The following is a 27080-nucleotide window of genomic DNA, read 5'->3' as shown; positions in this document are numbered from 1 at the left end:
TGGCTTGAGCGACAGCCAGCCTAACCAATCGGTGAAGCAGCTGAGGGCAGGAGGCTGACTTCCGCCAGCTGGCTGTTGGACTATTCCAAGGCGAGAGCAGGGGAGCACAGCTCAGGCGGCGGGCGGGCATACTCATTGAAATGTGGCGGCGCATAGAGCAGTCCCCGAAATCTGTATCCGCTCTTCCGCCTTTTTCTCACCCCTCTGATTTCTCTGCCCGCTCCGCCCGATTCTTGAAAGCAGCCAGACCCAGCCCTTCACTCTCCCACCCATGGTTTCCCCCACCCGCTCACGCCGGCAGCCTTGTCTCCACCAATGGGAGCGCCGCGCAGCTATGCGCATGCGCATTCTAGCGGCCGCCCTCGCTCGGAGCGGGCGGGCGGCGGCGGCCGGGGGTCCCCGCGGGCGGGCCGTGGCCGGGGGCTGGCGGCGGGGACGGGCCGTTGTCCGGCCGCTGTGGAGCGGCGGCACCGCTGCCATGCCCGGCAGGAACAAGGCGACGTGCGGCTACGGCAGCCCGGAGCTCGCGGTGGGGCAGCAGGCCGCGGAGGGGGGCCGCGACGCCGGGGGCCGCTCGCCTCACGGGGACGAGGAGGAAGAGCGCGGGGGGGCCGGTCCCGAACACAACCTCGGTGACCCCGACATCGTCAAGTCCCCCAGCGACCCCAAGCAGTACCGGTGAGGGCAGGACGAGCTGGCCCCGGGGCAGCGCAGCCGGGCTGGGGTGGGCCGGGGAGCTGGGGCTGGAAGCCGGGCTGGTCCCGGGGCACTGGGGCTGGCTGCGGGGAAGGGAGGCCCGCGGTCCCGAGAGTGTGCTCGTCCTGACGGTGTGCTCGTCCTGAGGGTGGCTGCGGGCCCCGGGCGGGAGGATCGGCCCTTGTGCCAGGCTGCTCGCTGCCGAGTGTTCCCAGGCACAGCAATGGCCGGTTCAGTTCGCAGCCCTCAGCCCGGCAGCTCCTCCGAAAGCCGTCAGTGCAAAGTGTGTTTAAGTATTTCAGAGCAGATCCCAACTTTAAAACTGCTACTCTTCGTGTTCTAGATGAGCTTCTAAGTTTTAACGCAAATGTATCTGTGAGTTGAGGCGAAGTGCTTTTAGGCTGCCATTTTGTTTGTGGTTTTATTTCACTATTTCTGAGTAATACCCCGAAAAGTGATGAAAAAGATCAACTTGCCTCAGCACAGCCCACAGTGTCTCTGACCCAGAGCCAGCGAGAGACTCGGATGAGAACTCCAGCAGAGGTTGAGCTTGTTGGATGCTGTAAGACAGTCTGTTCTTGAAAGGACACTGTTGTAACTTCTTCCTGTGAGACAGGGTATTATTCAGCCCTTGTTCGAGCTGCTTTTAAAATTTTATCTTTACTTTTCATGATGTCCAATCTGTGCAGCCAGTGGAGAATGTGCTGCCTGAGCCTGGGGCTGAAGTTTGGATTTGCAGTGCCACTGGCTGGCAGCGAGATTCCCTGCAGGCTGCCTGAGCAGGGCTGTGCCCATTGGCTCAGGCAGAAACTTGCTCCCTCCCTTCTTGCCCTACTTCCCTGCTGCTTCCTCTGGATCTCTGCCTGCCTCTCCTGATGGCATTCTTAGTCATGCTGCTTTGTGACAGACTTGTCTTCATGCAAAGCTCACAGTGCTGATGTTGAGAAACTCCTGCCTTTGCTGCCTGAAGCAGCACTCTGGTGGATGAAGCTTTGGAAATCCATTGAAGGCTGTCACTGTCTAATTTGAGGCTCTGCATGTGAGAGTTAGTGTTTGCTTATAGCATAAATTAATACCAAAATCTTGCAGAAATCCCACTGTCCATTCTTAACAGGATTTTGCAGTTGGAAGCACAGAGTTGCATCCTTTCAGACTGATTTCTGTGAGCCTGACAGAGCACAGACACTGTCCTTATGGAGGAGCAGCTCAGTGTGTCTGGAAGCAGAGCCACACTGAGCCTGTGGCCAGGTGTGATGTCCCAAAGCTCTGAGGGAGTGTCCTGGCAGGTGATGTGATGGTGCTGACACATTTTCCCCCCTTCATGCTTCAGTGATGTGGGCTCAGTGTTTGTGTCTGCTGACATCAGTCTTAACTTCATGGAAAATGTCTTATTTTGCTTTCTCAAATAACATTCACAACACCAAAGGAGCTCTGATGTAGATATCAGGATGTATTTTCTGAAGTGGGTTTGTTGGGACAAAATATTTGTCATTATAAAAGTTTGCTCATTAGAGCTGTACCTGTGTGGTTATATTTACCAAAAAATGTGTATTGTATTTACATGTATCCATATATGGAATTTCATGGTCCTGTATTTATCATAATTTGTGAAATTATAGCATTTCTCTCAATGTTTACCATGCACTGTATTTCAATACTAACTTCTAAACAATTGTCAAAGAAAAACTTGGTGTGAGAACAATCCTGTTTAAACTTATTCAGGAGATTTAAGCACTATTTTTAAGTCTTTTATAATTTGGCCTCACTTGCATCAATGCTGTATAGTCCTTCAAAAAAGCAATTGAACTGTGCTTGCTTCTGTTTCTACCTTATGCCATTGCATTTTTGGTACTGTATTTTGTATGCTAGTGGATATTAGTTACATTTGTCCTTTTCCATTGGACTGAACCATGGAAAAAGTAAAGAACACCTGTGTCAGTGGTGCCTGTGCTCTGGATAACCTAAGCTGTTTGAATCCTGCTGGAGTGAAATCTGAGAGCCTCCATCCAGCAGCACCAGCCTTGTCCTTGCTGCTTTCTGTCCTGGGTGCAGCACCCACGAGCCTCCAGATGAGCCATGTAAAATTAGTATAATCTGCTCCATTAGCCTAATGGGGCTCTGTGCAGAGGATCAGCTGCTGGGTACACCTGGCTGAGCAGCTTTGTGGCACATTGTTCTGTGGGAGGAGCAGCCCTGTTCTGTTCTCTGCCCCCACCAGGGCTGGGGTTCTCCAGGAGCTGTGCAAACCTGCAGGGCAGAGGTTGTGTGTGGACAAGGAAGTGCTGGAAGGGCTGTCAGGGCTTTGGCTCTCAGCTGCCCACGTGTGCATTTGTGTTTTGGGACATTCAGGAGAGCTGCAGCTGTGCAGTGGGACTTGTATCTGGTGGGAATGGTTCTCAAATGTGCTTTCAGAATGCAGGAGGATTCACTTTGTTCACAGACATTCCAGCACTCTCTGAGCATCCCTGCGAGTTGCACAGTGCCTGCTGTAGTTGGAATGAGTCAAAAGGCACTTTGCTTTTGGCTAGAGCAGATTTGTCCTGCTCAGCAGTCTTGCAGCAGGGAACTGGGTGTGTGCAGGATCACAGAACCCTGCCCAGAGTAAGCTGTCACCTCCTCTTGGGTCATGAGTCATAACCTTAACACAGCTGTCAGACTTTGTTCATTAGCTTTTTTCATAGACTGGGTAGTCCAGGAGCTGTGTCCACATGGCAAGGCTCTGGTCTGGTACAAACTGGGGAGCTGCAGATGACCTCTAAAGGCCCCTTCCAACAAAGACTGTTCTGTGATTCTGTGCTCTGCAGCTCAGATCTTTCTGGGAGCGTGGGATGTGACCATGGGATTATTTTATTCTAGCTTGCTTTTTTTTGTGTGTGTGTGTTTCTGCTGGATCAGGTACCACAGGTCTCTAACACACTGGTGCACAGGGTGCATGAAATATTTCTGGACCAGCATTCCTTCCTTTCTGCTGCTGGTGCAAGCTCCTGGCAGGGATGCTCTGGCTAAATTGATAAATTGTGACTCTGTTCCAGATTTGATGGTAAATGAATACTGATGAGGGCTCTTGTAGAGCAGAGCATTGGTGCTTGCAGTCCTCAGAGAGAAAAGTGTAGAAGGGTGCTGCACAGAGGGCTTGTGAGGGTTTATTTTTATGTATACACACATGTTTAAAAACTTGTGTGTGTGTATGAACACACAGAGAGAACTGTTTATTGCTTCTTGATAGGAGCCCAGCTGTTACATGGCTTGTGAGGGTTCCTCAGGGTGAGAGAGATGGATGAGAATCTTGCTTCATGATCAGAAGGCTGGATTTATTGATTTATGATATATGTTACATTATTACTATGTTAAAAGGAATAGAGAGAAACGTTCAGAAGCTGCTAAGCTAAGAATAGAATAGGAATCTAAAAACAAGAGAGCTCTCTGTGAATCTGTCCCTGAGCTTGGTCCTGTGATTGGCCCTTAATTGTAAACATGGAACATGAGTCAATCACAGGTGCACCTATTGCATTCCACATCAGCAGATAATTATTGTTTACATTCTCTTTCTGAGGCCTCAGCTTCCCAGAAGAGGAAAAATCCCAAAGAGAGGATTTTTATGAAAAAATGTCTGTGACAGCCAGCCAGTTCCCTGTGCCTGGTTCTGTGGAGCCTGCAGAGGAGCTCTCTCCTTTCCAACACTTGCCTGCTACATCTGCAGACCCCAGTTATTAGAAACCATTGATGAAAACAAATCAAATCAAATGCTCTGGGGCATACCTAGAGGCAAAGGCTAAGATCTTCATTCTGTCACATCATACCTGTTTCCAAGAGCCTGACAAGCCTAAAAGATGGTTGAAGTTCAGGTTTGCCTGTCCTGAGTGCATTAAGTGAGTGCTAATAGCTTAAATGTTTCACAAAGAGAAGAATAAAAGCCAAAATCAGTGAGCTTCACCTTATGGCTTCTGCTTCTGCCCTGAACTGCTTCTTATTCCTAGAGCTGTTGAATAGCAGAAGAATGTTTTACTTTCCTGCTATAAAACTGCTCAGTCTTGGCTACCATTCAGATTTTCATCAGGAAATCACTCTCTAAGTATTACATGAAATAATGAAATTTTTATAATTCTAAAAATTCAGACTTAGGAAATGAACATATTCATTGCACAAAATTATTCTTTCAGGTATATCAAACTGCAGAATGGCTTATGTGCACTTTTGATTTCGGATTTGAATTACTTGGATGGTGCCCCAACATCTTCAGAAGAGGAGGAGGAGGATAATGATGATGATTATGATGATTCTGAAGAGGGCAGTGATGAATATGATGACTCTGGAGCTGAGATTGAAGATGGCAGAGAAGATGATGATGAGTGTGATGAGGAGGATGAGAGTGAGGACAGTGATGGAGATAATGAGGATTTCGATGATTCTGAGGACAGTGAATTAGAAGAGCTGGCTGAAAAGGAAGAGACAAGAAAGAGAGGTTGTTCAGAAAAGCAGGTATGTACTTAAAGCTGTAGGGTGCAAAAATATCTAGTGAACTTTCTTGAAGTCTGAAACTGTGATTAGGTGTTCTTTTTATTGTGCCTGTCCCAATTGATTCATCTTGTACTTCTGTCATTTTCCTGAAGCAGCTTTTACTGAGAATGTTGTATTTTCTCTAGTCTGCAGCAGCCCTCTGTGTTGCTGTTGGCAGCTTCTCTGATCCTGAAGATCTGCCTGGATTAGCACACTTCCTGGAACATAGTATGTATCTGCTCCTGTTTCATCTCCTCCAGCTTCAGTGCAAAATGGGTGCTATGTAGCTCTGCATTTCTGGAGTATTTAGTATCAATTCCTAATTTGGCTGTTTGAGAATTTATTTTCATGAGCTTGTGATTTTATATAAATACTGACTTAGTAAGGAGTTCTTAATATGGCAGAAGGTGTCTCATATTATTTGCCAAGCTGTGCATTAGTTTGTATCAACTTCATTTGTTACCCATTAAATAGAGGGGAATTATTTTACCTGTGGCTCTGTAGACCAGGTTGGAGCTATGGACCTTTGTCTCCTGGTGAAGGGTGATGAATTAATAGTGTGGACACAGAAACCACGTGAAGTTTCTGACCAGGTGTGTTTCAAAATGCTGTTCATGCCTGGCTGGGAGGGCACTGTCAGAGGCAAACTGCAGCAGGGACTGTTGGTATTCAGTAATTTCCTCAATTTCCTCTGCCTGTGGGTCAGTCACAGAGGGGTTGCTGTAGCTGCAGTCAGGATGAACAGATTGATGCCACTTTGGCCCTGTGGGTGATTTTTTGTTGCAGTGGTTTTTATGGGCAGTTTGAAGTACCCGGATGAGAACGGCTTCGATGCGTTCCTGAAGAAGCACGGCGGTGGTGACAACGCCTCCACGGACTGTGAGAGGACAGTGTTCCAGTTTGATGTGCAGAGGAAGTACTTCAAAGAGGCCCTGGATAGGTAACTTTGTATGAATGCTGACTAGGTGTTAATTATGTCTGTATATGCCTCAGGAGCTTGGGTGTATTTGTCCAGTTTTTCATTTTGGGATGATCAAAGCTGTTGCTGAACTTCCATGGCTCCCTGCATTAGAGCAGTGATACTGAATTAGGGAAGTGCTGTTTCCCTTTGGATATGTTGCTGGTTTTTTTGCTGTGGGATTATGTAGGACCTATGTTTAAATCTTAACACATGCAGCTCTTTGATTGTTTTGGCACTCTTAAAGTGGTAGCATTGATGAAGGGAGAAACGTTATGCAACGTGACAACTGATCAGAGGGGAAGTGCTCCCAGAATCCCAGGGACTCATCCTTTGAAATGTCTGTTCTGGTAGAGTTACTGTTTCTTCTAAATTGTTAGTTTGTTTCAGGCAGCCTTCAAAGTTGTGGTACAAAGTGTGTCTCAGAGGGAGGCATTTAACCCCGTGCAGGTTATTCACTGCTGAATGTCTCTTTTGCCAGAAAGTGCTTAACTTGCTCTTTTGTGCTTTGGGAACAACAGAGCTCCACTGGTTGGCATGGTTTCCTTTAGTGAGAGGAATTTCTCATTCATAGGGGTGTAGCTGAATATTCCTGATGCCATAAAATATCTCAGGAGGAGAATAGGCTCCACTGCAAATTTACTTTGACACAAGAGCCAATGTTTGCACATTTTTCCAAGTATAACCTAAATTTTACTTTACTAGGCCAATTTCAGCTTCCATTTGCAGATTAATTCAGCTTTTTAAGATGTTTGGAAGTGCAAAAGAATCAAAAAAATATAATTGCAATCTGTCACAACAGCTTGCTTAGTGCAGAGGGAAACAGAAATTAGGAGTTCTGTAGGACAACTTCTCATACAAAGGAGATAAATGAGTGCTGAGGATTAATTCTACTCATTCAAGCACTTGTGGATGTGAAGAAATGGAAAGGCACCACCTTTCAGTTGTCTTCAGTGTAATGGGTCTTCTGGCCATAGAACTCCATCACAGATATATTACTTTTAACCTGTTATTGCTCCTAACCTTTTGCTTCAGCCAGCTCAGTTTTTCATAAAAAAACCTCAGCAAATAAACCAGAACTATTAGATTCTCTGGCAGCCTTCTGCAGAGTCTCCATGCACTGCAGATCTCTCCCAGTGCTCTGCTCTCTGAGGACACAGAAGAAGTTTATTTGGATGACAACACTGACTTTTATGGTAGATAATAAAATTGTAATGGATATAGAAACTTGTGTTTCATGGAGTTAAGAGGAAACTTGTCCCGTGGTCATGTTGTTCCTGAGGAACAGCTGGGATTTTCTCTGTTCTCTCCAGATCCCAGACTAGGTGGGTCACTGGTGTGGCTCATTTTCAGGATGTAATGCAGATAGTCCTGCACCCATATCCTACTGCATCCAACCACTTCAGTCCCACTCTGGAGCTGGGAAGTTCTGCCCTTTGCTTTCTGGTGGCTTTTGTCTTTCTTTAAGACATCATAGTCAAGAATGACATAGATCCTAATAAGTCAGGCAACTTTGTAAACCAAAATAGATGTTGGATTTAATTACTGGTGTTTTGGCCTAGTTTAATAGACACTGAAGAAAAGTATATGAATTTTTCTGTTCCATAGGTGGGCACAATTCTTTATTCACCCATTAATGATCAGGGATGCCATAGATCGAGAAGTGGAGGCTGTAGACAGTGGTAAGTAAGGGAATATTTTCCTGTGTGTTTAGCCCATCTTCTTAAAACAAAACCTACTTTTTAATATTGTTTATTGGTTTCTGTATTGGACTCCCCTTCTAAGCACTTCAGTTAACTTCACATAATTTACCAGAGAGATGAAACTCTTGAATTGAAGCTTTGTGGCTGTTGGCTTTTAGAGGAGGAAAGACTGGATGTGGTGCCAGCACTCTGAGAGTTTGCCCTCACATTTTCATTAATTGGAAATTAATAATCTGAATTGGTTTGGCAGAAACTGGCAGGGCACATGAGCATGTGGATGCCCTGCAGTGAACAAAATGATTTTAGCTCCAGCACAGCCCCAGAGCTCTCTCCAGTCCTGTGCAGAGTTAATACAATAAGTTGAGGTGATTTTACTTGTCTCCTTCTTCTAACACCTGAATAACTAAAAAGTCACTTCCCAGAAGGAAATTAAACCAGGCACAGAAGTGAGTGGAGTGTTGATTTTCTTATATGTGATGGATACTCCCTGACTGCCTCTAAAATGTCACTGTTTTAGGAAGAAACCAGCAGATATCCCAACTAGGTCAAATATTTATTCCAACTAATTTTCTTTATCTGTCTTCTGGCAAGGAGAAGTGGGTGATTTGATCTTTGAATTTAGATAAAAGTCAGTGTAAACAAGGAGCTGCCTTTGAGTTGAGGTGTGGTTCTTCAGCAGCTGCAGCCATTTTACACCTTGGTGGTGCAGAGCCAGTCCTGGCCTTGCAGGGACACCATGGTGATGTGCTGCCCAGGAAATGGTGTCAGCTTGCTGAGCTGGCTGCAGGAGAGCCCAGCCACAGGAATTATTTACAGCTCTGCTCTACATGGTTGTTATTGCCAGCAAAACAGGAATGGGAAAATGCAGTTCAGGAGGGTGAATTGATTTTGGCAGAGCCCCATTTTTAGATTAGGGTAAAGTGGTTGTAAAACTGCATTTTTAGAAACTTACCTTGCTCACCTTTCAATTTCTTATGTCATTATTAGGCTAGGGGTTGGTCTGTGTGACATATGGTAGGAACAGATTTTTAATTGTTCTCTGGCTCTTACTGCAGGGCCTGGTCCTGTATAATATTGATTAATTTTGTCCCCATTGAACTTAACATAATCAGAGCATTCAGGCAGGACAAGTTGGTGCTTTACATGCTTTTCCTTCTTGACACTTCCTTTACTTCTAACACCTTCTTTACTTCTCAGCTACATTTTTCCTCTTGTCTTCATTACTACTTTCTTATTTCACTACTGCATTCATATATTAAAAGAAATTTCAGACTTCATCTGTGTGGTATGTCTCCTTTTCAGTTTGGCTGGGATTTGTGCTTTGTTTTGTGGGAACATGATGTCAAACTTTGATGCATGCCACTGCAAATTCTTATAATTAACAGAGTATCAGCTTGCAAGGCCCTCTGATGCAAACAGAAAAGAAATGTTATTTGGGAGTCTTGCCAGGCCTGGACATCCTATGAAGAAATTCTTTTGGGGTAAGTCCTGTATTTCTGTTACAAAATAGTAATGATACTTAAATTTGTAACCACTTAGAAGTTTGAGTGGTTAGATGCACTAACATGAACTGTCATATCACAGCAACCATTAAACTTGTTCAGAAGAGTTCAAGCAATTATCCATTTTACAGGAAAATGGTTGGGAATAAAAGCAGCTGTCTCCTTTTTAAGATACTTTTCTTTCTGCTTTTTGCTATGTTATAGCTGGGTGCCCAAGGTGTATAATTATGGAACTTTCTCTTAACACAGAGGTGGTGCTCTCTGAGTCATCTCCATCTTGCTTAAGCTTGGTTTTTTTTTTGCTATTAGAATTTCCTGGAAAAATTAATTATTTCTGGTTGTCTGTCAAAGGAGGCTTTTCAAAGTAAATAATTCACTGTTGAATTTCTGGGGGTTAGACCTTCACAGCCATGTGAGGGAAGCAAAATAGAAATTTGTGCTTGGACAGTCCAGTCCTCTCTCCCACACCCTGTGGTGCTGCTGAGTGTGTAAATAGCAGTGTGATTGATGGGTATTAGAGTTACCAGCTTTGAAGTGTTGCTTGTTTTTATAAATTTTTGTGGTGACATAAACTGAATTTCCTATTTCCTCCTCTTTTTCCCTCTGCTGTTGTGGAAGTTCCATTGGTGAGGGAATAGCTGGCAATACACAGTGAGCTGGACCTGTGGGAGATGTGATAATGCAGGAGGACTCTGGCCTTCCTGGTATAAAAATATCAGCTGTGCTTTGGATAAGAACCAGAAATCAGAAAATAGCCAGTTTCACTTAACACTCCTTTCACTCCAGTTTTCTGTTTGGTATTTTTAATGTGCTTTACCATGATTAGAGCTAGGGAGGGAAGTGAACTCTCACTAGGTGTGTTCTTGCTGTGTGGATGACTGACCTGCCTGCCCTGTGATGTTTGCAGGTAATGCAGACACCCTCAAGCACGAGCCCAAACTGAACAACATCGACACCTACACCAGGCTGAGGGAATTCTGGCAGCGCCATTACTCTGCTCACTACATGACCCTGGTTGTCCAGTCTAAAGGTAACATCAGTTCTCCTTAAAAGCAGCCTCATTGCTGCCTTGGGGGCTTTTGGAGCCAGTCCAGCTGTAGCCCAAGCCAGTCTGGTGGTTTGTCCAGACCTGCAGAGGGTATTTATATGTAGATTTTAGCCTGGTTTCCAAATGAAACAGGACCTGAGCAATTGTGCTGTGTTATTGTCACCCTGCTGCTTCTTGAGAAACCTTTTCAGTGGGTTCCATGTTAACACAGAAGGGAAAATCTCAAAGATAACATTTCAGAAATAATCCTGTAGCAATGAAGAGTCAAGCCACTTAAATGAATTAATGCTGCTGATTTCTCTGCCATCAACAGTGGAACTCCTCAGTAGTTGATGGGGACACTGAGACTGAATCTCCCAATTGCCTTGTTTGTCTAGGAGGAGTAGAAGTTCTATTTTTACCCCATAGCTTGAAAAATTCTATACAAATGGATTAGAATTTTCTTTCAGTGGAGAACTGCAGACCTATGTGTTGTTTTTGCTGAGAACAGAAGAAACACATTTCTCAGAAGTTATTCAAGTTAGGTTTGTGTTTAAGGAGGAGTTTTGTTGAATGCTAAAACTGATTACAATTCCCATCTCTAAAATGGAGATGGTAATAATAGAGACATTCTTTCTTTTCTTCTCCTTTGCTTTTAATTTTGGTCTAGACAGTAAACTACTTAGGGTGCTGAATGCCTCTTGAATAGTCATTTAGCCAGTGATGGATTGTTATATTTTCTGTGTGTTTGAGAAGAAAATGGTGGTACCTGATAACCAGTCAGGTCAGTTTTGTATTTCCTTCTCTGTTGAAACAAACCCAGCAGCAAATCCTCCTCCTACCCCATCCAGACTTTTTTCCTGCTGTAGTTTACATATACAACATCACTTCTGGAGTTCAGAATGGTTGCTTAAACAAGAAAAGTTTTTATTTCCTCAGAAAAGAGGATGGGGAGAAGGAATCCTTAGAACTGCAGTACTGAGTTTGAGGGAAAATTCCTGTGTATAATCTAGAGAGTCATGGAAAGAGTTGCAAGTCCTGGTGATTTTGTAGATCCCTAAGACAGTAATTCCTTCTGCAGTCCCTCCAGACACTGCTGAACTTTAAATCCCAGTTGTGTCAGCCTGGGATTTGAGCCCCCTACACAAACCCAGAGCTGTGGCCCCAGATGCAGCTCAGCAAATGTTAAGAATTGGTTCAAACCAACAGCTTTGAAGTTTATAATTTAGAACTTTGCAGTTTTCAAATACACTGACTTGCAGCTTCTTTGAAATAACTGAACTGGTGAGATAAGGTAACTTGTCTTAGATCTTGAGGAAATTGCATTTCTGTCTTTCTTCTCTCTTTTTTAGAAACACTGGATACATTGGAAAAGTGGGTGACAGAAATCTTCTCTGAGATCCCAAATAAGTAAGATTCATTTGATGCATAAAGACATTGCAGATGATAAAATTATCTCTTTAAAATGACATTTTTTTAAAATCCCTTACTGGAGAAACAAAGGAAATTACCATTTGTTAATTAACATTCTTATCTGGGGGAAAAAAAAAAGACAATTTTTAAAATTAAAGACCACTTTTAATTGTTCCAGGAAGACTTTGTTTCTGCTTAACAATTATTTAGGCTGTGAGCTGTGTGGTGCTAACTTGGAGCAGTGTTTGCTTAATATGTGCTGATGCCTTGACTTTAAGATAAGTCCTTCAAACTTAGATTATCATTTCACATTGCTTATCTTTGCCTTGTTTCAAAAATAATTAGAAGCAAAATTAATTAACATCGTATCTGGAATTTAAGTGTCATCCATAGGGTGGCAGTAGGTTAGAAATAAATGTTTTTTTTAAAGGTTGATCCAGTATGCCCTCTAAAAAGGGGGGTCTGCAAAAGCTTTGCTGACTTGAAAAGCATTTTTTTCCCTTTGGTGCTTGGCAATGCTCTTGTGAGAGCCTAATGCCATGCAGAGACACATTTGTCTGTCCTGGCCACTCCCTGCTCCTCCCTCCTGCCCCACAGGACAATCCATCAGGATTCCTTGGGTGCAGGGTGAACTCAGGATGTTGTTTGCTGTTCTTGGCTGTACAGAATCAGGTTTTGTGCTCTTGTACAGAAGGAAGGGGAGTGCTGGGGTGGTATCCACACCTGGGTTAATTGCTCAGTTATAACTGTGAGCAGGCTGCCTCCCAGGGAACCTCCCTGGGGCTGGGGGAGTGCTGGGCTGCACCCTTAAAAAAGGGAAATGGGCCCTGTGCAGGCTCTCTGGTGTCCTCTCTGATGCCTTTGAGTATCTCAGTGTAGCCTTGAATCCCTGCCAATGACATCACACTTCCATTTTGCTTTTTAGTGGTTTACCCAAGCCCAGCTTTGGCCATCTGACTCAGCCTTTTGACACACCAGAGTTTCACAAGCTTTACAGAGGTAAGTGAAATGGATTTAAGTGTTTTGAATACCTGCATGCTGAAAGAAATTTTCTTTGGGTGATCCAGATGTTTTGTAGAGTAATTCTGTGTGGTTTAAAACAGCTTTTAACTATTCTTTCTAACTTTTCTTTTGCATTATGTAAAATTTCTTGTCTCTGTCTCGTCACACATATTTATAATTAATCAATTTATTTGTGTCCAGTTGTTCCAATCAGGAAAGTTCATTCATTGACCATCACTTGGGCACTTCCCCCACAAGAACAGTATTACAGGTACACTGTGCTGCATTTTACTTCTACCTTGTTTATGCTGTGAATAATTTATTGACTTTCACAACAAACCAAAGAATCTCATTTACTTGTCTAACCGATTACTTTGGTTCAGCTAGCCCCCTAGCTGAATTCATTTAAAAATTAATTCAACTGCTGCAAATACAGTTCCTTTCCTCACTGACTCAGATCAGTCATTATGTTCTGAACTCCCACACTTCAGCTTATTATCTTAATTTGCCTGAAAATGCAAAACTTGCCCTGAAAAAAGAGACAGTGCATATTTTAGTCATTAGCCCAGTGATTTGAATTCTTTCTGTGAAATGTGTTACCTCCTGGCATCTAATCTCCTCCTCTAAACTTTCTCTTAGGGTGAAGCCTCTTCATTATATTTCCTGGCTGGTGGGACATGAAGGCAAAGGCAGTGTTCTTTCTTTCCTTAGGAAAAAGTATGTGGTTTTTAAGCATGGTTATTAAATGCTTTGATCTCATTCAAATATAAATAAACTCTATTTTGTCTATTTATATTTTCTATAGATGTAAAAGCAGGCCAAGCCTGCCTTTTTTATCACTGTTTTGTAGTGATATTCTGTGAGGTGATGATAAACCCAAGTAAGAAATAAATGGGATTTTTGTCTGTGAGTCATGGATCAGGAGTATCTCTGACTGATCTTTGAGATCTCCAGAAGGTTACTTAGCTTTTTCACTGTTTTTCTTTAATGCTGTATCCTGAGGTCACATCCCCAGACTGGAAAAGCTTTGTGTAAACTGTAAATGGATTGAAAGCCTCTGAAATAAAGATACCTTGTGATATACTGCTTCTAGCTAAGCTCAAACAAAGTTGAAAGGATTAATTAACAAATACCTTTCACTCTTCCATAGGTTTTGGGCCCTTGCATTGTATGGAGGAAATGGAGAGACAGGGTTTGAACAGAACTCCACTTACTCCATCTTCAGCATTTCTGTGACTTTGACTGATGAAGGTTACAAGCACTTCTATGAGGTATGGTGTCCTGCAGCTTGTTTTTCCTGCTGTTCCCCTCATGGCTGGACAGATTAATGTGTTCCTTTCTGTCTGCAGGTGGCCCACGTTGTGTTCCAGTATGTGAAGATGCTGCAGAAAAGGGGGCCAGATCAAAGGCAAGTGTTTGCCACTCCAGCAGATATTTGTGCTGGTGTCCTTCTCCATGATCCTGTTATTTGTAGTGTTTGCCCTTTTTGTGGAGTTCCTGGAGCATAAGCAGGGAGTCATTAGTAAAACTTGTCTGTGTGGAAAACATGTCAGTTTAAAAAAGTGTAAAAAGAAATTTTCTTAATTTTTTGGGCTTATTTCTTGGTGGTTTTCAGTTTCACTTATTGTGATGTGATTCCTTCAGTTTAGGAGGCTGAACTAGTGTAGAGGTCAGGTGCAGTTTTGTGTTCATTTTAAAAGAATTTGTTGAGCCAGGTCTGTGGAAGTCAGGACTGGGTGTTCTTGTGTTAGCCTTTATGTTAATTTGGTATCAGATTTTGACTCTTCTTTGTTAACTCTCTCTCTCTTTGGAAAATGGAAGAACTTTCTGCCAGTTCTGAGAAATGCCATTTTGGGAAGTGCATTTAATATTGGCTTCTGTGTCTTGTACCTGAATGAATCATTGATCCCATCATTGATGCCTTTCCTAGAAGGCTCCTTTTTTAAGATTCTTGGTAAATGTTGTGGAATAATGGAGAAAATCCACTTTTGTTATCTTCTTCCTCCTCTGCAGAATATGGGAAGAAATACAAAAGATTGAAGCTAATGAATTTCACTACCAGGAACAGGTATTTATCCTCTGTTCTGACATAGGTAAACCATGAAAAGTAATTACTTTTTCAGTTTAAAACACATTTTTAAAGTTCTGTTTGAGAAGAAATACATTGTGCACTTGATGAGGTTGTATTTGGCTGAAAGGAGATGGATTCTAGGCAGAGAAATGTTGAGATTTTTCCCTAACAGAATTTAATGTTGATTTTTCATTCCTTACCTACTAGGTAGGCTCTTTCAGTTTAGATTTTCTTACTCCTACTACATTTATCATGTTCTGTTTCTTACTAGGTAACTTGTTTTTTTTTTCTTTGAATGGCACTGAAATTTCCTTTTGGGAAAACAAATCCATCCATACAAATACTCCATACAGCAGCAACATAGATTTGTGTGTGCAGTTGTGACAGGGTTGTGAATGATTCCCAGGGGCAGAAGAATGATTTAGTCATGGCACCCCAGTTTTCTGCCTGGTGGATGGAGCTGTGCTAAGGAATGATGGGCTTGGTATAAATGGTTAAGGGGTGCCTAGGGAAGGTTTAATGTTTCCTCAGGTGTTTGGTGTCTTAGGAAATCCTTGGGCATGTTTCCCACTACATTTCCAAGACTCAGCTCTTTCCAGGTGTCCTGTGCTCTCTGTCTGCCCCAGGATCTGTACAGCCCTGTGCTGCCTGCTGCAAACACCCCAAAAGCACTTGGCCAGCAGCTGAGCAGCCTGGTCCTGCAGGCAGCCTTACCCTGCTGAAAGGCAATGTGTATTTCAGGTTCAAACAGGAGAACTCCCCCTCCTCACCTGCACATCATGGCTGGGGAAAGGAGCACAGCCAGAGCTACTCATGCAGCAGCTGCAGTTCCTGGCCTTGTGCTTTCCAGGTCACTTCAGATCTTGAATTGTTGCAGGGCTGTGCTTGTGTCCCCTGGAGGCAAGGAGTGCTTTCTGCTGGGTCTTTAACTTGGTAGATTCCATGCCTGTAAACTGCATAATCAAGGATTCTTCTACAAAGATGATGTGGCTGAAATGTCAGGATTCTCAGAGGAGACTGAACATTAGATATGGTTATGAAACATATTTAATTGAATAACTGAAACCAAATGCTGTAACAAGCACAGCATCCAACACATGCTCAACATAACTGACTAGTCAAGCTCTTCTCAGAACAGAAAATGGGTATCTTGGGTTTCTAATTATGTGACAAATAGCTTTATTTCTTTGCTTGCAGACAGATCCAGTTGACTATGTGGAAAACCTTTGTGAGAACATGCAGTTGTTTCAGAAGGAAGATTTTCTGACAGGAGACCAGCTCTTGTTTGAATACAAGCCAGAGGTAAATGTTCTTTGAACTCTGATTATATGTTTTGATGTAAGGAAAACATGTGCATGCTGTGTAATACAGGCATTTGTAATTAAACATAATGCAGGCACAGGTTTTGTATTAATTGAAACATTTGTTGTATTCAGAAAGCAAATCTGTTTTGTAAGCTTGTTTTTTCTTGTTTTTCCTACATTCCAACTGAGAAGTCTTTACTGGCTCAAGCAGTCAGCTGCATTTGAGCTGAAATATTGTCTGGAACTTGCAGATCATTGCTGATGCCCTGAACCAGCTCAACCCTCAGAGAGCCAACCTGGTTTTGCTGTCTGCTGCCAATGAAGGCCAGTGTCACCTCAAAGAGAAGTGGTTTGGGACTCAGTACAGCATGGAAGGTAAAACAGCAGCAGAGCTGAGAATGTCTGATTCCTGCATTAGAGGAAGTAAAAGGGTGGCAACACAAAATACAAGTGGGGAAATGAATCCTCAGTGCTTTATTGAGCTCCCCATCAGTCTCTGTGGCACCCAGACCTGCTCCTTGTTGGCTGCCAGTGGATTCCCCCTCCTGCAGCTCCTTTGGCAGGCAGAGGTCCCAGTGAGCTGCACTTGCTGCCATTCAGGGGAAGAACAGCAGTGGAGCACAGGGTGTGGGGGGAGCTGGGTTGCTGAGGCAGACTTGATTTGCTTTTTAATAGGGCTGCTTCAGTCCTGCTCCAGAAGATTTTATAGGAAGGGATTCAGAAAGAATCCTGAGGAATGGGGTGATGTTAAGAAACTGCTGTGATACTGCAGATCTATCTGGAGATTGGGAAAAGATGCCTGGAAATAGGATGGCCTTTCCTTCCTGTTGAACTAAAGCATTTCATGGTTTGTAACAGATATTGACAGCTACTGGAGTGATTTATGGGACAGTGACTTTGAGTTAAATCCAGATTTACACCTTCCAGAGGAGAACAAATACATAGGTAAGGCACCTGGGCATGGGTGAAATCTTCCCCAGTGATTTATTTGAGAATTTGCGTTGAGAATCTGTGTTTAGAAACAACCTAAACTGGTATCAACCAGTTTTTGCAAATTAAAAAAACATGAGCACTCTGTTCAGCTGGATTTTATCTACTCTTCTTTTATTTATAAGCTTAAGAACTGAGTTATTTTAAGGTATATAAAATTACAGATGATATATCCATAACAGAGCAGGCCTCACAGTCAGTGAGAGTTAATGCAGACACCTTAGAAGAGAATTTTATTTGCTTAATCCTCCTGTTTCTGAAAGCATTTAAATACCATCTGGCTTTGTTGCCAAAAGCAAATGAAATGAAAGCCAGGACTTGTGTCCTGGATGGAATGTGATGCCACCTCTTCTGCTCTGCTTCAGCCACTGTTGTGGTGTGGAAGTGAAAAAGACATATTCTTTGGGTCCAGGAAAGTGCTGTCACAAATAATTTAGAAAACTGGAGGGGGAAAATGTATTTTTTGATACTTTTGAAGACTTGGATGAATTTAGCCTGATTGTGTCTGTGAAACACACTAACATGTGGTTTTGGTGTGCTTTTTCTCTTTGTTAGCCACTGACTTTGCTTTGAAAGTTTCTGACTGCCCTGAGACAGAATATCCAGTCAAAACACTCAGCACACAGCAAGGCTGTCTCTGGTACAGGAAGGATGATAAATTCAAAATCCCAAAAGGTAAATGCCTGAGGGCTTTCTGAATAGCAAGACCCTGTTTTTACCAGCTAGAATTTATTTGAAGGCAAATAATCCATGGTAGTGTTCACCATTTAAACTTGCTGTCAGCTCTTCCATGGTCCTTCTGATATGTTTATTAGCTACAATAAAGGAGAAGCAGGTGAGCTAAGGCAACAAAGACACCCTGCTGATTCTTCAGGTTGAAAAGTGGAATCACTTAAATTTACTGACTTCTGAACATCTGTGGGGACAGGATTGGGCAGACAGAACATGCTGCTGAGACAGGGGCTTCAGAAGGAAGGAGCACATTATTTAGAAGGGACATAGTGTCTTCTACAGGAAGAGAAAAATACAGCCTGGATCAGAGACAAGGGTGTAAAATATATTGCTGCTTTCAAGCAGAATGTCACAGTTTTTAGTGTCTCTTAAACAGATGTTCTGTGAAGTTTTCTTTTTCTATTTATAATGGTCATGCCATGGGAGTATTCTGCAAAGCACAGCTTTGTTTTCCAATATTTGGTACTTCAAAGGGAAGATTTTTGGAATAAGATGGAGAAGACATTTAATGATGACTTAAAATAAGAAAAAAAGTGTTATAGATGAATGACCATTTTCATTAAACTCATTGTCACCTAAGAGCAACTTGATGGAAATATATTTGAGTTGAGAAAGTTGTCACTTTCTGTACAATTGCTCATTGAAATTTCCTTTTCCTCCCCAGGTTATGTTCGATTCCATCTGATCTCTCCATTGATACAGCAGTCTGCAGAGAAGTGAGGATTCTGTTATTTATGCTTACCTTGCAGAGTAACTAAACTACCATCCCTAGTGAAAAACTGGGAAGACACTTTCATTTTAAGCAGGAATAGAATAAGGTGTCCTTTTCTCACATCCTTCCACCTTCCTTGTGGTTTTATCTGCAGTTTGGTGATGGTGGTTCTGCAGCAGGTCCTGCCTGTAGCAAACAATGTGTAAGGAGTTCATGGTGTGATGTTCCCCAGGGCAAGGCTGGGGAAGAGCAATGTGACAGCAGCAGTGCTCAGAGAAGGAGCTGCTCAAACAGAGCAGCCCACAGTCATGTCCTGAGCATGTCCCAGCACCCTGGGAGCCTGCAGGGGCAGGACAAGAGGCAGGAGCAGCCTTGGGAAACCAGCTGGGGTCAGGCAGAGCTCTGGGGGCAGTCCTGGGCCTGCTGCACTTGGCTTGCCTCAGGCTGCCATTGCCACTTGTACCCAATGTCACAGTGCTGTTGGCATAAGCCTGCCAAGACCTGCACAAATCAGGTTTTGGGAAAGCCTTTTTAAATCTGTTTTCATGAGGTGTTAATTTTATCTTTGAATTGGAATCCAGGCAGTAACAAAAACCTGAAAGCAGGGACTGTAGTTTCCAGGTTGTGTAGCCTGCTTTGCTCTAGCTTATTATTGTTTTTTACCTTGGTAGATAAATAATCATCTCATTACTCAAGTATTGAGCATAACTGAGTCTATCTGTTCCCCAGGCCTTTACACAAAGTGAAATAATTTCATTTGCTGTGATTTTTCTATGTTTTGAGCATTGTTTTGTTAAAATGTGCATTCTTACCTTGAAGAAACCTTAAATCTTGTGAAGCTGGAATTTTTCACATTTCAAGGACATCCTGACACATTGCTGGATGTCTAGATCATTTTTAAGTAGTGTCATGTGCTTTTTGCACAAAGGGAAATCTGCATTATCTATTTCTGGGTTTTTGGGAAAATTTCTTTTTGAATCTCATTTTACAAAAATTCCATTTCTGTTGGAATTCACTGCATATACCATCAAGCTCATCGGGCTTAACTTTCATAATTAGTCCATCCTTTTTTTCTTCTCTCCCTTCTCTCCCTGCAGCATAGTCTTGTTTGATACATTTGTGAACATCCTTTCCCACAACCTGGGGGAACCAGCTTATGAAGCAGATGTGGCTCAGCTGGAGTACAAGCTGGTGGCTGGAGAGTATGGCCTGATCATCAGAGTGAAAGGATTCAATCACAAACTACCTGTAAGCTCTGCTCCTCTCCTCACTGCTCTTGTGCCTGCAGCTTTGCAGTGTGTGTGCTTTTCTGGAGCTGTGAATGGTTGGATGAGGTGTTTTAAATAGAAAAATTGGTCTCTGGCAGGGTAATGCAGCAAATGTGCTGCTTTTTCTTGTGCTTACATGTGTAAAGATGGAGTTTTGTGAACTTACACAAGCTCAAATTACTGACTTCAGGCTGACTTAAATCTTCCTTTTAAGTAATAACTGTATCTCCTTTAAAATTTTAACAGCTTTTCCTATAAAAAGAGCTTTGTGTCTCCCATGGCCATAAAGAGGATTGGAGCCTTTCCATCTCTAAGCTGTGCCTATTTGCATGATGTCTAGAGAAGAGTGTCTGAAAAGAGATTTTGGTTTCAGTTTGACTTTGGAGATCCAGCTTCTGAACATGCTCATTTTGGGTGCACATTTTCTGTGTTGGTTTGCTGAGAGGATTGGGGGGTCCCTGTTCCCATTCCCTAAATTCCTGTAAGACATGGCAGGCGCAGAGAGGACACAGAGGAGACAACCATTAACTTCCTTTGCAAGAGCTTTGCTGGAGCTTTAAGACCATTAATAACTTGTCAGATTTATTAATAGGAGTGTTAACAGAAAAAGCCAAATACACAAGCAGCAGTGTCTGAGTATTCTCTTTTTTAATCCTGAATGATGTCTCTGTTGTGATGTCATTGTGCTGGTCAGCTGTAAAAGGAAAAAATGGAATATTGAATACAGAAATGTTGGGGGTTCCAGGCTAGATTTGTTTCAATACAATGTGGAAACTCCCATTGATTTGGGATATTGAGCTTATTCACTGTGTAAAAACACTGCCCTTCTGGAACAGTCATTTGGGATAGGATTGTTTAGTGAAGACCATCTGTCAGAATGGAGGAATTTGCTTAGTAATGCTCCATGTCTCAATAATGATAATTTTATATTATTGTACAGCATTAAATTAAACCAACAAAAACCCCAACTGAAACTGTTCTCTTTACAGCTTCTATTTCAGCTCATCATCGATTACTTGTCTGACTTCAGCTTTACTCCAGCAGTTTTTGAAATGATAACAGAGCAGCTGAAGAAGACATACTACAACATCCTCATTAAACCTGAGACTCTGGCCAAGTGAGTTCTGGGGAGGGCAGCAGTGGCTGAGGCTGAGCTGAGGAGCTCAGGGATCCCTGCTCTGTGCTCACAGGGCTGGTTGCAGGCTCTGCTGTAGCTTAGGGAGCCCCAGCAGTGTGATGGTGTTCACAGGGGTCTGAGGGTGAGGGAAGAGATGAGGATCTGACTCCATCTTTCAGAAGGATGATTTATTATTTTATGATATATATATTATATTAAAACTATACTAAAAGAATAGAAGAAAGGATTTCATCAGAAGGCTGGCTAAGAATAGAAAATGAATCGTAACAAAAGCTTGTGTCTCAGACAGAGTCCAAGCCAACTGAGTGTGATTGGCCATTAATTAGAAACAACCACATGAGACCAATCACAGATGCCCCTGTTGCATTCCACAGCAGCAGATAACCATTGTTTACATTTTGTTCCTGAGGCCTCTCTGCTTCTCAGGAGGAAAAATCCCAAAGAAAGGATTTTTCAGAAAATGTGTCTGTGACACAGCAGCCGTGCAGCAGCATGGCCAGGGAGCTGCTGTCCCACAGTGACCTGGAGGCAGCAGCAGCTGCTGGGGGTGGCACAGCCCTGATGAGCCCTGCTGTGTTCCCTGGCCCGCAGGGACGTGCGGCTGCTGATCCTGGAGCACGGCCGCTGGTCCATGATCGACAAGTACCAGACGCTGATGAAGGGGCTCTCCATCGACGCCCTCTCCGCCTTCGTCACCGCCTTCAAATCACAGCTCTTCGTGGAGGGGCTCGTGCAAGGCAACTTCACCAGCAGGGTGAGTGCAGCCCTGGCACTGCCTGTGCTCACTCTGGGATTTACCACACTGAGCTCTGATGCTGCTCTGCTCTGGCAGTCTGGAGTCCCGTCACCTCCAACACCTCAGGAGTGCTCCTGGGGATGAGCCAATGGCAGTCCACAGTTGCCAGTTTGAACACAAGTTTCCAGGAATTTTGGATTTAAACAGATGGGAAAAAAATGTACTAGATGTCTGTAATCCATTTCTCCTGCTGCCACCATGTTTTATGTTGTTTGGTGTACTGATATATTTGATATGGAGAAATTCCTGCAGTGGTGCCACAGGAGGAGGCTTCCCTCAGAGCACATTTATCCTGGGAATTTGCCTGTGTGGTTTGGTTAAACCTCACGGAGTGCCAAACACATGGAGTGAGGATAATGTGCTATTTCTTTGGCTTGTGCCTTCTCCTTCTGGAGACATTGCAGTGCAAAAAGCAGCGTGGAGACTGTGCAGGGTGGTGCAGAGGAGGCTGGAGGGACTGGGGACAGTGTGCAGGGATGTAGGGAGCAGGACAGCTCCTCTTACTTGTTACTCACTCTCTCAAGTGCTGCCCTGGAGTCTGTGGTTGTGAATTGGGGTAATAATTCTCTTCTAACTAAAACTAATGTTTGCTTTCTTCCCTAGGAAGCAAAGGATTTCCTGAATTATGTTGTTCAGTGAGTATCTCTTGACTCTCTAATTGCTTATTATATGGAAACTATAATCAAGATTCTTTTGTGGAGGAGGGAGTTAGAGTGGGAGTGCTGAGAAATTCCCTTCTTCCCTCTGGTGTTTGCAGGAGGTGGCTGTTGATGGTGGCAGTTTAAGCAGACATAGTTCTGGTTTGGGGAAGGGGAAAATGAGGTCAGACCAAGTGTGTAAATGTTAGGGTGTTGCTCTGGCTTTGGCCAAGGTGTGAGCAGTGTGTAAATGTCAGGGTGTTGCTCTGGCTTTGGCCAAAGTGTGAGCAGTGTGTAAATGTCAGGGTGTTGCTCTGGCTTTGGCCAAGGTGTGAGCAGGTGATTGAAGTTGTGCTGTTTGTGCTCCCCCCAGAAAGCTCCACTTTGCCCCCCTGGCCCATCCCTGCCCCGTGCAGTTCCGGGTGGTGGATCTGCCCAACACCCACCTGCTGTGTAAGGTGAAAACTCTCAACAAGGGCGACGCCAACTCCGAGGTGACAGTCTATTACCAGGTACTGTGTGCTGGGCTGGGCTGCTCCTCTGGCTCCACCCCTCCCTGAGAGCAGGCTCTGCACAGGGCTGTCACAGAGGGGACACACACACCCCTCATGTGAGCACAGGCCCTGTGCCCTAAGGCTCAACCCAAGTGGGATTCCCTGAAATCCAAGTGGGGGGTTCCCTGAAGCCAGCACCTCCCTTCCTGTACTGCTGCTGGGAGCTGGGTCAGTGCTGTGGTGGCTTCCTGGTGTCCCCAGCTCTGATCTTGGGTGCTGGGCTGGGCCTGTCCCCTCAGGGAAAACCAGAACTTCCCATCTGTCCCTGCTGTGAATTGTCCCTCAGTGCCACAAATCACCTTGGTCTGAGCAATCATGTTAAACCCACCCTAAATTCTTCATTGTCTTTCCAGTCAGGTGCCAGGAACCTGAGGGAATACACCCTGATGGAGCTGCTTGTGGTAAGTTTGTGTTTTGTCTGCCCTGAACACTGCTTGGAGCTGAGGCCACAAGGCTGAGTGGCCCCCAGTTGTTCTATTTCTGCCCCTGGCTGAAATGTTTGGGTGGATGTCCCCAAATGCTGCAGTGCTGGACACCACAGGAGACTGTTCTGTAGCTCCCAGCCCACAGGACTGAGCTCTCTTAGTGCAGTGGTGGCTGGCCAGGGGCACTTCAGTGTCCCCATGCTCTGTGTGGAGCGCACGAGGGGCTGCAGGCAGTGTCACCTCTGCTGTACTTTGTGCTGTTTCAGATGCACATGGAGGAGCCTTGCTTTGACTTCCTGAGGACCAAGCAGACCCTTGGGTGAGTTCACTGGGAGGAATTCTCCTGCACCTACTCCCACACTCCTACTTTGACTGGTCTCTGGTGGTTTACTCTGGGAGTCCTTCCTGCACAGTGGGTGATCCTCAGTTACTGTAATGGGAACAGCAACATCAACATTTCAAAAACAAAAGCACCCATCAATACAAAGTGCAAGCCAAGTTGCTTTTGACTTCTGTGAGAATTGCATCTATTACCAGTGTGTTAACTCAGAATTATTCAGCATAAAGTTGTTCCTTGCACTTCCACACTCAGCCCCCCTTCCCCAGGGCTGTTTTCACAGCAGCTCTGTGGTGCTGAGCAGCTCCCTCAGAGGCACCCTGCTACCCCAGGAAACTGGAGCAGGCTTTTCACAGCTCTGGGTCTCTCACTCTGCTTGGATGAGTTTGCAGGAACCCAAATATGAACACTCCCAATTTAAAAGGATTTCCTAAAGCTGAGAAAACACTGAAAAGCAGCAATGCAGAAAACAAAGAAAATGAGACTATTGCAAATTTAGATCTCCGATTTTTCTGTCCAAAGTACCAACACTATTTTAACTTGCAGCATGTCCTGTAAATGAAAAGTTAATTGTGCTTGTGTCCTTTTTTCTTTTAAGCTACCACGTGTACCCCACCTGCAGGAACACTTCTGGGATTCTTGGCTTCTCAGTCACAGTGGCAACCCAGGCAACCAAATACAAGTAAGTGCTCTGTGAGGAAAAGTTCTTCTCTACTTCCAGCCCTGGCTGTGGGAGGCACCTGCTCCCAGCTGAGATTTCCCTCCTGTTTCAGGCCACAGAGGGATTTTTTAATTCAAGGGGATGTCAGAAGGGACACTGCTGACAGTCACAACATCCTGACTCAAAACCAGCACCTGAATAAAACAGTAGCCTCAAGTTTCTTAAAACTGCAGTGGTCCTGACTTGAGTAGTGAAAAGTAATCTCAAGACTAAGTAAAATATCCCCCTGCCCTTTTGGAGCTATTCTGCCAGTTCAAATCCTGTAAATCCTGCCTAGCTGTTCCTGTGGCTCATGTTCAGCAGGCACAGCACTGTTATGGTTTTGTTCAAACCTGGCCCTTGGAACTACAAGCATTTGACCTGCCAGAGTTGCAGGGTTTTTTAGAAAATGTGCCACTTGTGAAAAATAACAGTGAAAGCTTAATTAGCACAGTGCTGCTGCCTCTCATTTTTACATTTGGACACTTGCACTACTGAGGTGTGTGTCATCAGTGAGGGTTTTAATGTGTCAGAAAACTCAGGATCCACCACATCACATTTTCTTTCAATCCTGGAGCTCCTAACTGTGCAGGGCTCAGGGCTACAGCAGGGCCCCAGCAGCATCACAGCAGAGGCTCCTGGGGTGCCTGGGCACAGCTGAAAATGAGAGCACTGCACAAACTGACCACCAGGTGTTGTCAGATGAGTTTTCAGGGGATAACAGCAGTGAGCCTCTCCCTTCCTCATCATATGGGGGCTGCTACTTTACCCCTTAATATTTTGTGGATTTTTATTTGGTTGGTTTTTCCTGCCTAATTACATGATTTGTTTCTCTTATAGTTCTGAATTGGTTGACAGGAAAATAGAGGAGTTTCTTTCTTGCTTTGAAGAGAAAATCAAGGATTTAACTGAAGAGGCATTTAACACCCAGGTAAAACATCATCTTGAAAAGCTCTTCTTTGAGCTGCATGATTCAGTTCCAGCTATCTGGTGATTCTCTGAGGTTTTCTGGATAAAGGCCTCACCTTTTAAACTCTGCCTCTTGCTCTGTTCTGCTGTTGTTCCCTAAACATCCATTCTCTGGCCATTTGCAGTTAAGCTCCAGAAGCAAGGAGCTACCTCGTTAATGTAATTCAGCTTTTCTCTCAACTGCAGTGACTGATGTTCAGTTAAGGTAGTTTGAAACCCATTAAAGCTAATTTTCTTTTTCCCATGTAGGTAACAGCTTTGATAAAACTGAAGGAATGTGAAGACTCCCACCTTGGGGAAGAAGTGGACAGGAACTGGAATGAAGTGGTGACCCAGCAGTACCTGTTTGACAGGCTGGCACGGGAGGTGGGTGTCCTGCAGCCCTGGGACACAAAAACCACACTGCTTTTGCAGCAGTTTCAAAAGCATAAATGGGATTTATGCTACTAGTGACACACTGGCTCTAAAATTACATGTTCTTTTAAAAAGGTTCTTTTATCCAGTGGAGTAGAGGTCGCAGAGGAAATATTTTAATGTTTAAAATTACTTGAATTGCCACTGTGCTGCTAAAACCTCCTTGCTGTGGGTTTCAGATTGAAGCTCTCAAGTCTATTACACAAGCAGACCTGGTCAACTGGTTCCAAGACCACAGAAGCAACCAGAGGAAAGTGCTCAGTGTACATGTGAGTGTCTGTCAGCTCCACCTTCAAGAAGCAGAGTGCAGTAAGAGTGTGGGAGAGGAGATCTGTGATGGAACTTTTACTCTGGTTATCCACATTTTCTTCATTTATAAGTAGTGTTCTTGTTAGAACTGCATTTCAGTATCTCAAGTTAATTGTCAGGGCATAGAAACACTGCATGAGATCCCAATTTCTCTTCTGGTCCCTTTTTGCAGGTGATTGGATATGGAAAGCACGAAGGGGACTCAGAGGTGACAGCTGTCTCAGGACAGAACTCTTCATCTGGTGAAATACCTCATCTTGTTTTACTGCCCCCCTCCTCTTTGATGCGTGACTTTACTTCCATCAAGGACATCAAAGCCTACACATCAACTCTGAATGTTCTCCCTTACCATAAAATACTGAAATAAAACTGATACCTTGCCCTGCCCTGCCGTGTAATACAGGTGCTTTCTGCAACATCAACATGACAAACCTATTTTTATTAAACCAGAGCTGTAGTGGTAGCTGGGGTGAAGAGCCCATTCAGACATTGAGGAAGCTTTCCTCAAGTTTCCAGCCAAGCTCTCATCACCTCCCCAAGCTCATTAAGAAGAGGCACAGCCCTGACTGCCTGGAGCTGTGGGCTCTGCCCTCGTGTCCAGCCTGGCCTGCACCATCCCTGCAGTGCTGCAGCAGCTCCTCAGCAGCAGTGACAGCTCCTCAGGAAGGATCTGCAGCAGGGACAGTGCGTGGGAGGGGGAGAACAGCCCAAGGCTTCCAACTCACACTGCTTTTGTAGTTTTTCTGTATGTGCAACATAGACAAAATTAAGATGAAATCAAATAAAAGCTAGACATCACTGTGGAGAGAAAAGTAGTTTGATTGCTACATCTAGCTACTTACTCAATCATTATTAACTGTAGCAAAGCACACAAGGCAGAGGTTCCTGACGTGCTGGAAAGCCTGGCTGTAGAGTCCAGAAAACT

At 44.0% G+C, this 27080-nt stretch overlaps 1 protein-coding gene across 1 annotated transcript; it reads left to right on the top strand.

The window, feature by feature from the left end:
- The first annotated feature begins 334 nt into the window (after positions 1 to 334).
- Positions 335 to 26542, top strand: NRDC (nardilysin convertase). Its single transcript, XM_058030161.1, has 31 exons — positions 335 to 678; positions 4857 to 5175; positions 5340 to 5421; positions 5980 to 6133; positions 7760 to 7833; positions 9240 to 9335; positions 10264 to 10386; positions 11736 to 11793; positions 12722 to 12795; positions 13000 to 13069; positions 13438 to 13515; positions 13949 to 14069; positions 14148 to 14206; positions 14812 to 14866; positions 16067 to 16171; positions 16425 to 16548; positions 17032 to 17118; positions 17719 to 17838; positions 18560 to 18611; positions 19705 to 19855; positions 20865 to 20992; positions 21605 to 21767; positions 22413 to 22444; positions 22821 to 22959; positions 23355 to 23402; positions 23693 to 23745; positions 24362 to 24445; positions 25304 to 25394; positions 25682 to 25798; positions 26026 to 26115; positions 26328 to 26542. Exons 1-31 carry the CDS (start codon positions 335 to 337, stop codon positions 26520 to 26522), a joined length of 3486 nt encoding a protein of 1161 aa, XP_057886144.1. The 3' UTR covers positions 26523 to 26542.
- The last annotated feature ends 538 nt before the right edge of the window (positions 26543 to 27080 follow it).

The sequence above is a fragment of the Melospiza georgiana genome, chromosome 9 (assembly GCF_028018845.1).
Source record: "Melospiza georgiana isolate bMelGeo1 chromosome 9, bMelGeo1.pri, whole genome shotgun sequence".
In the NCBI taxonomy this organism is placed as follows: domain Eukaryota; kingdom Metazoa; phylum Chordata; class Aves; order Passeriformes; family Passerellidae; genus Melospiza; species Melospiza georgiana.
This window is presented reverse-complemented; position numbering and strand designations above follow the sequence as displayed.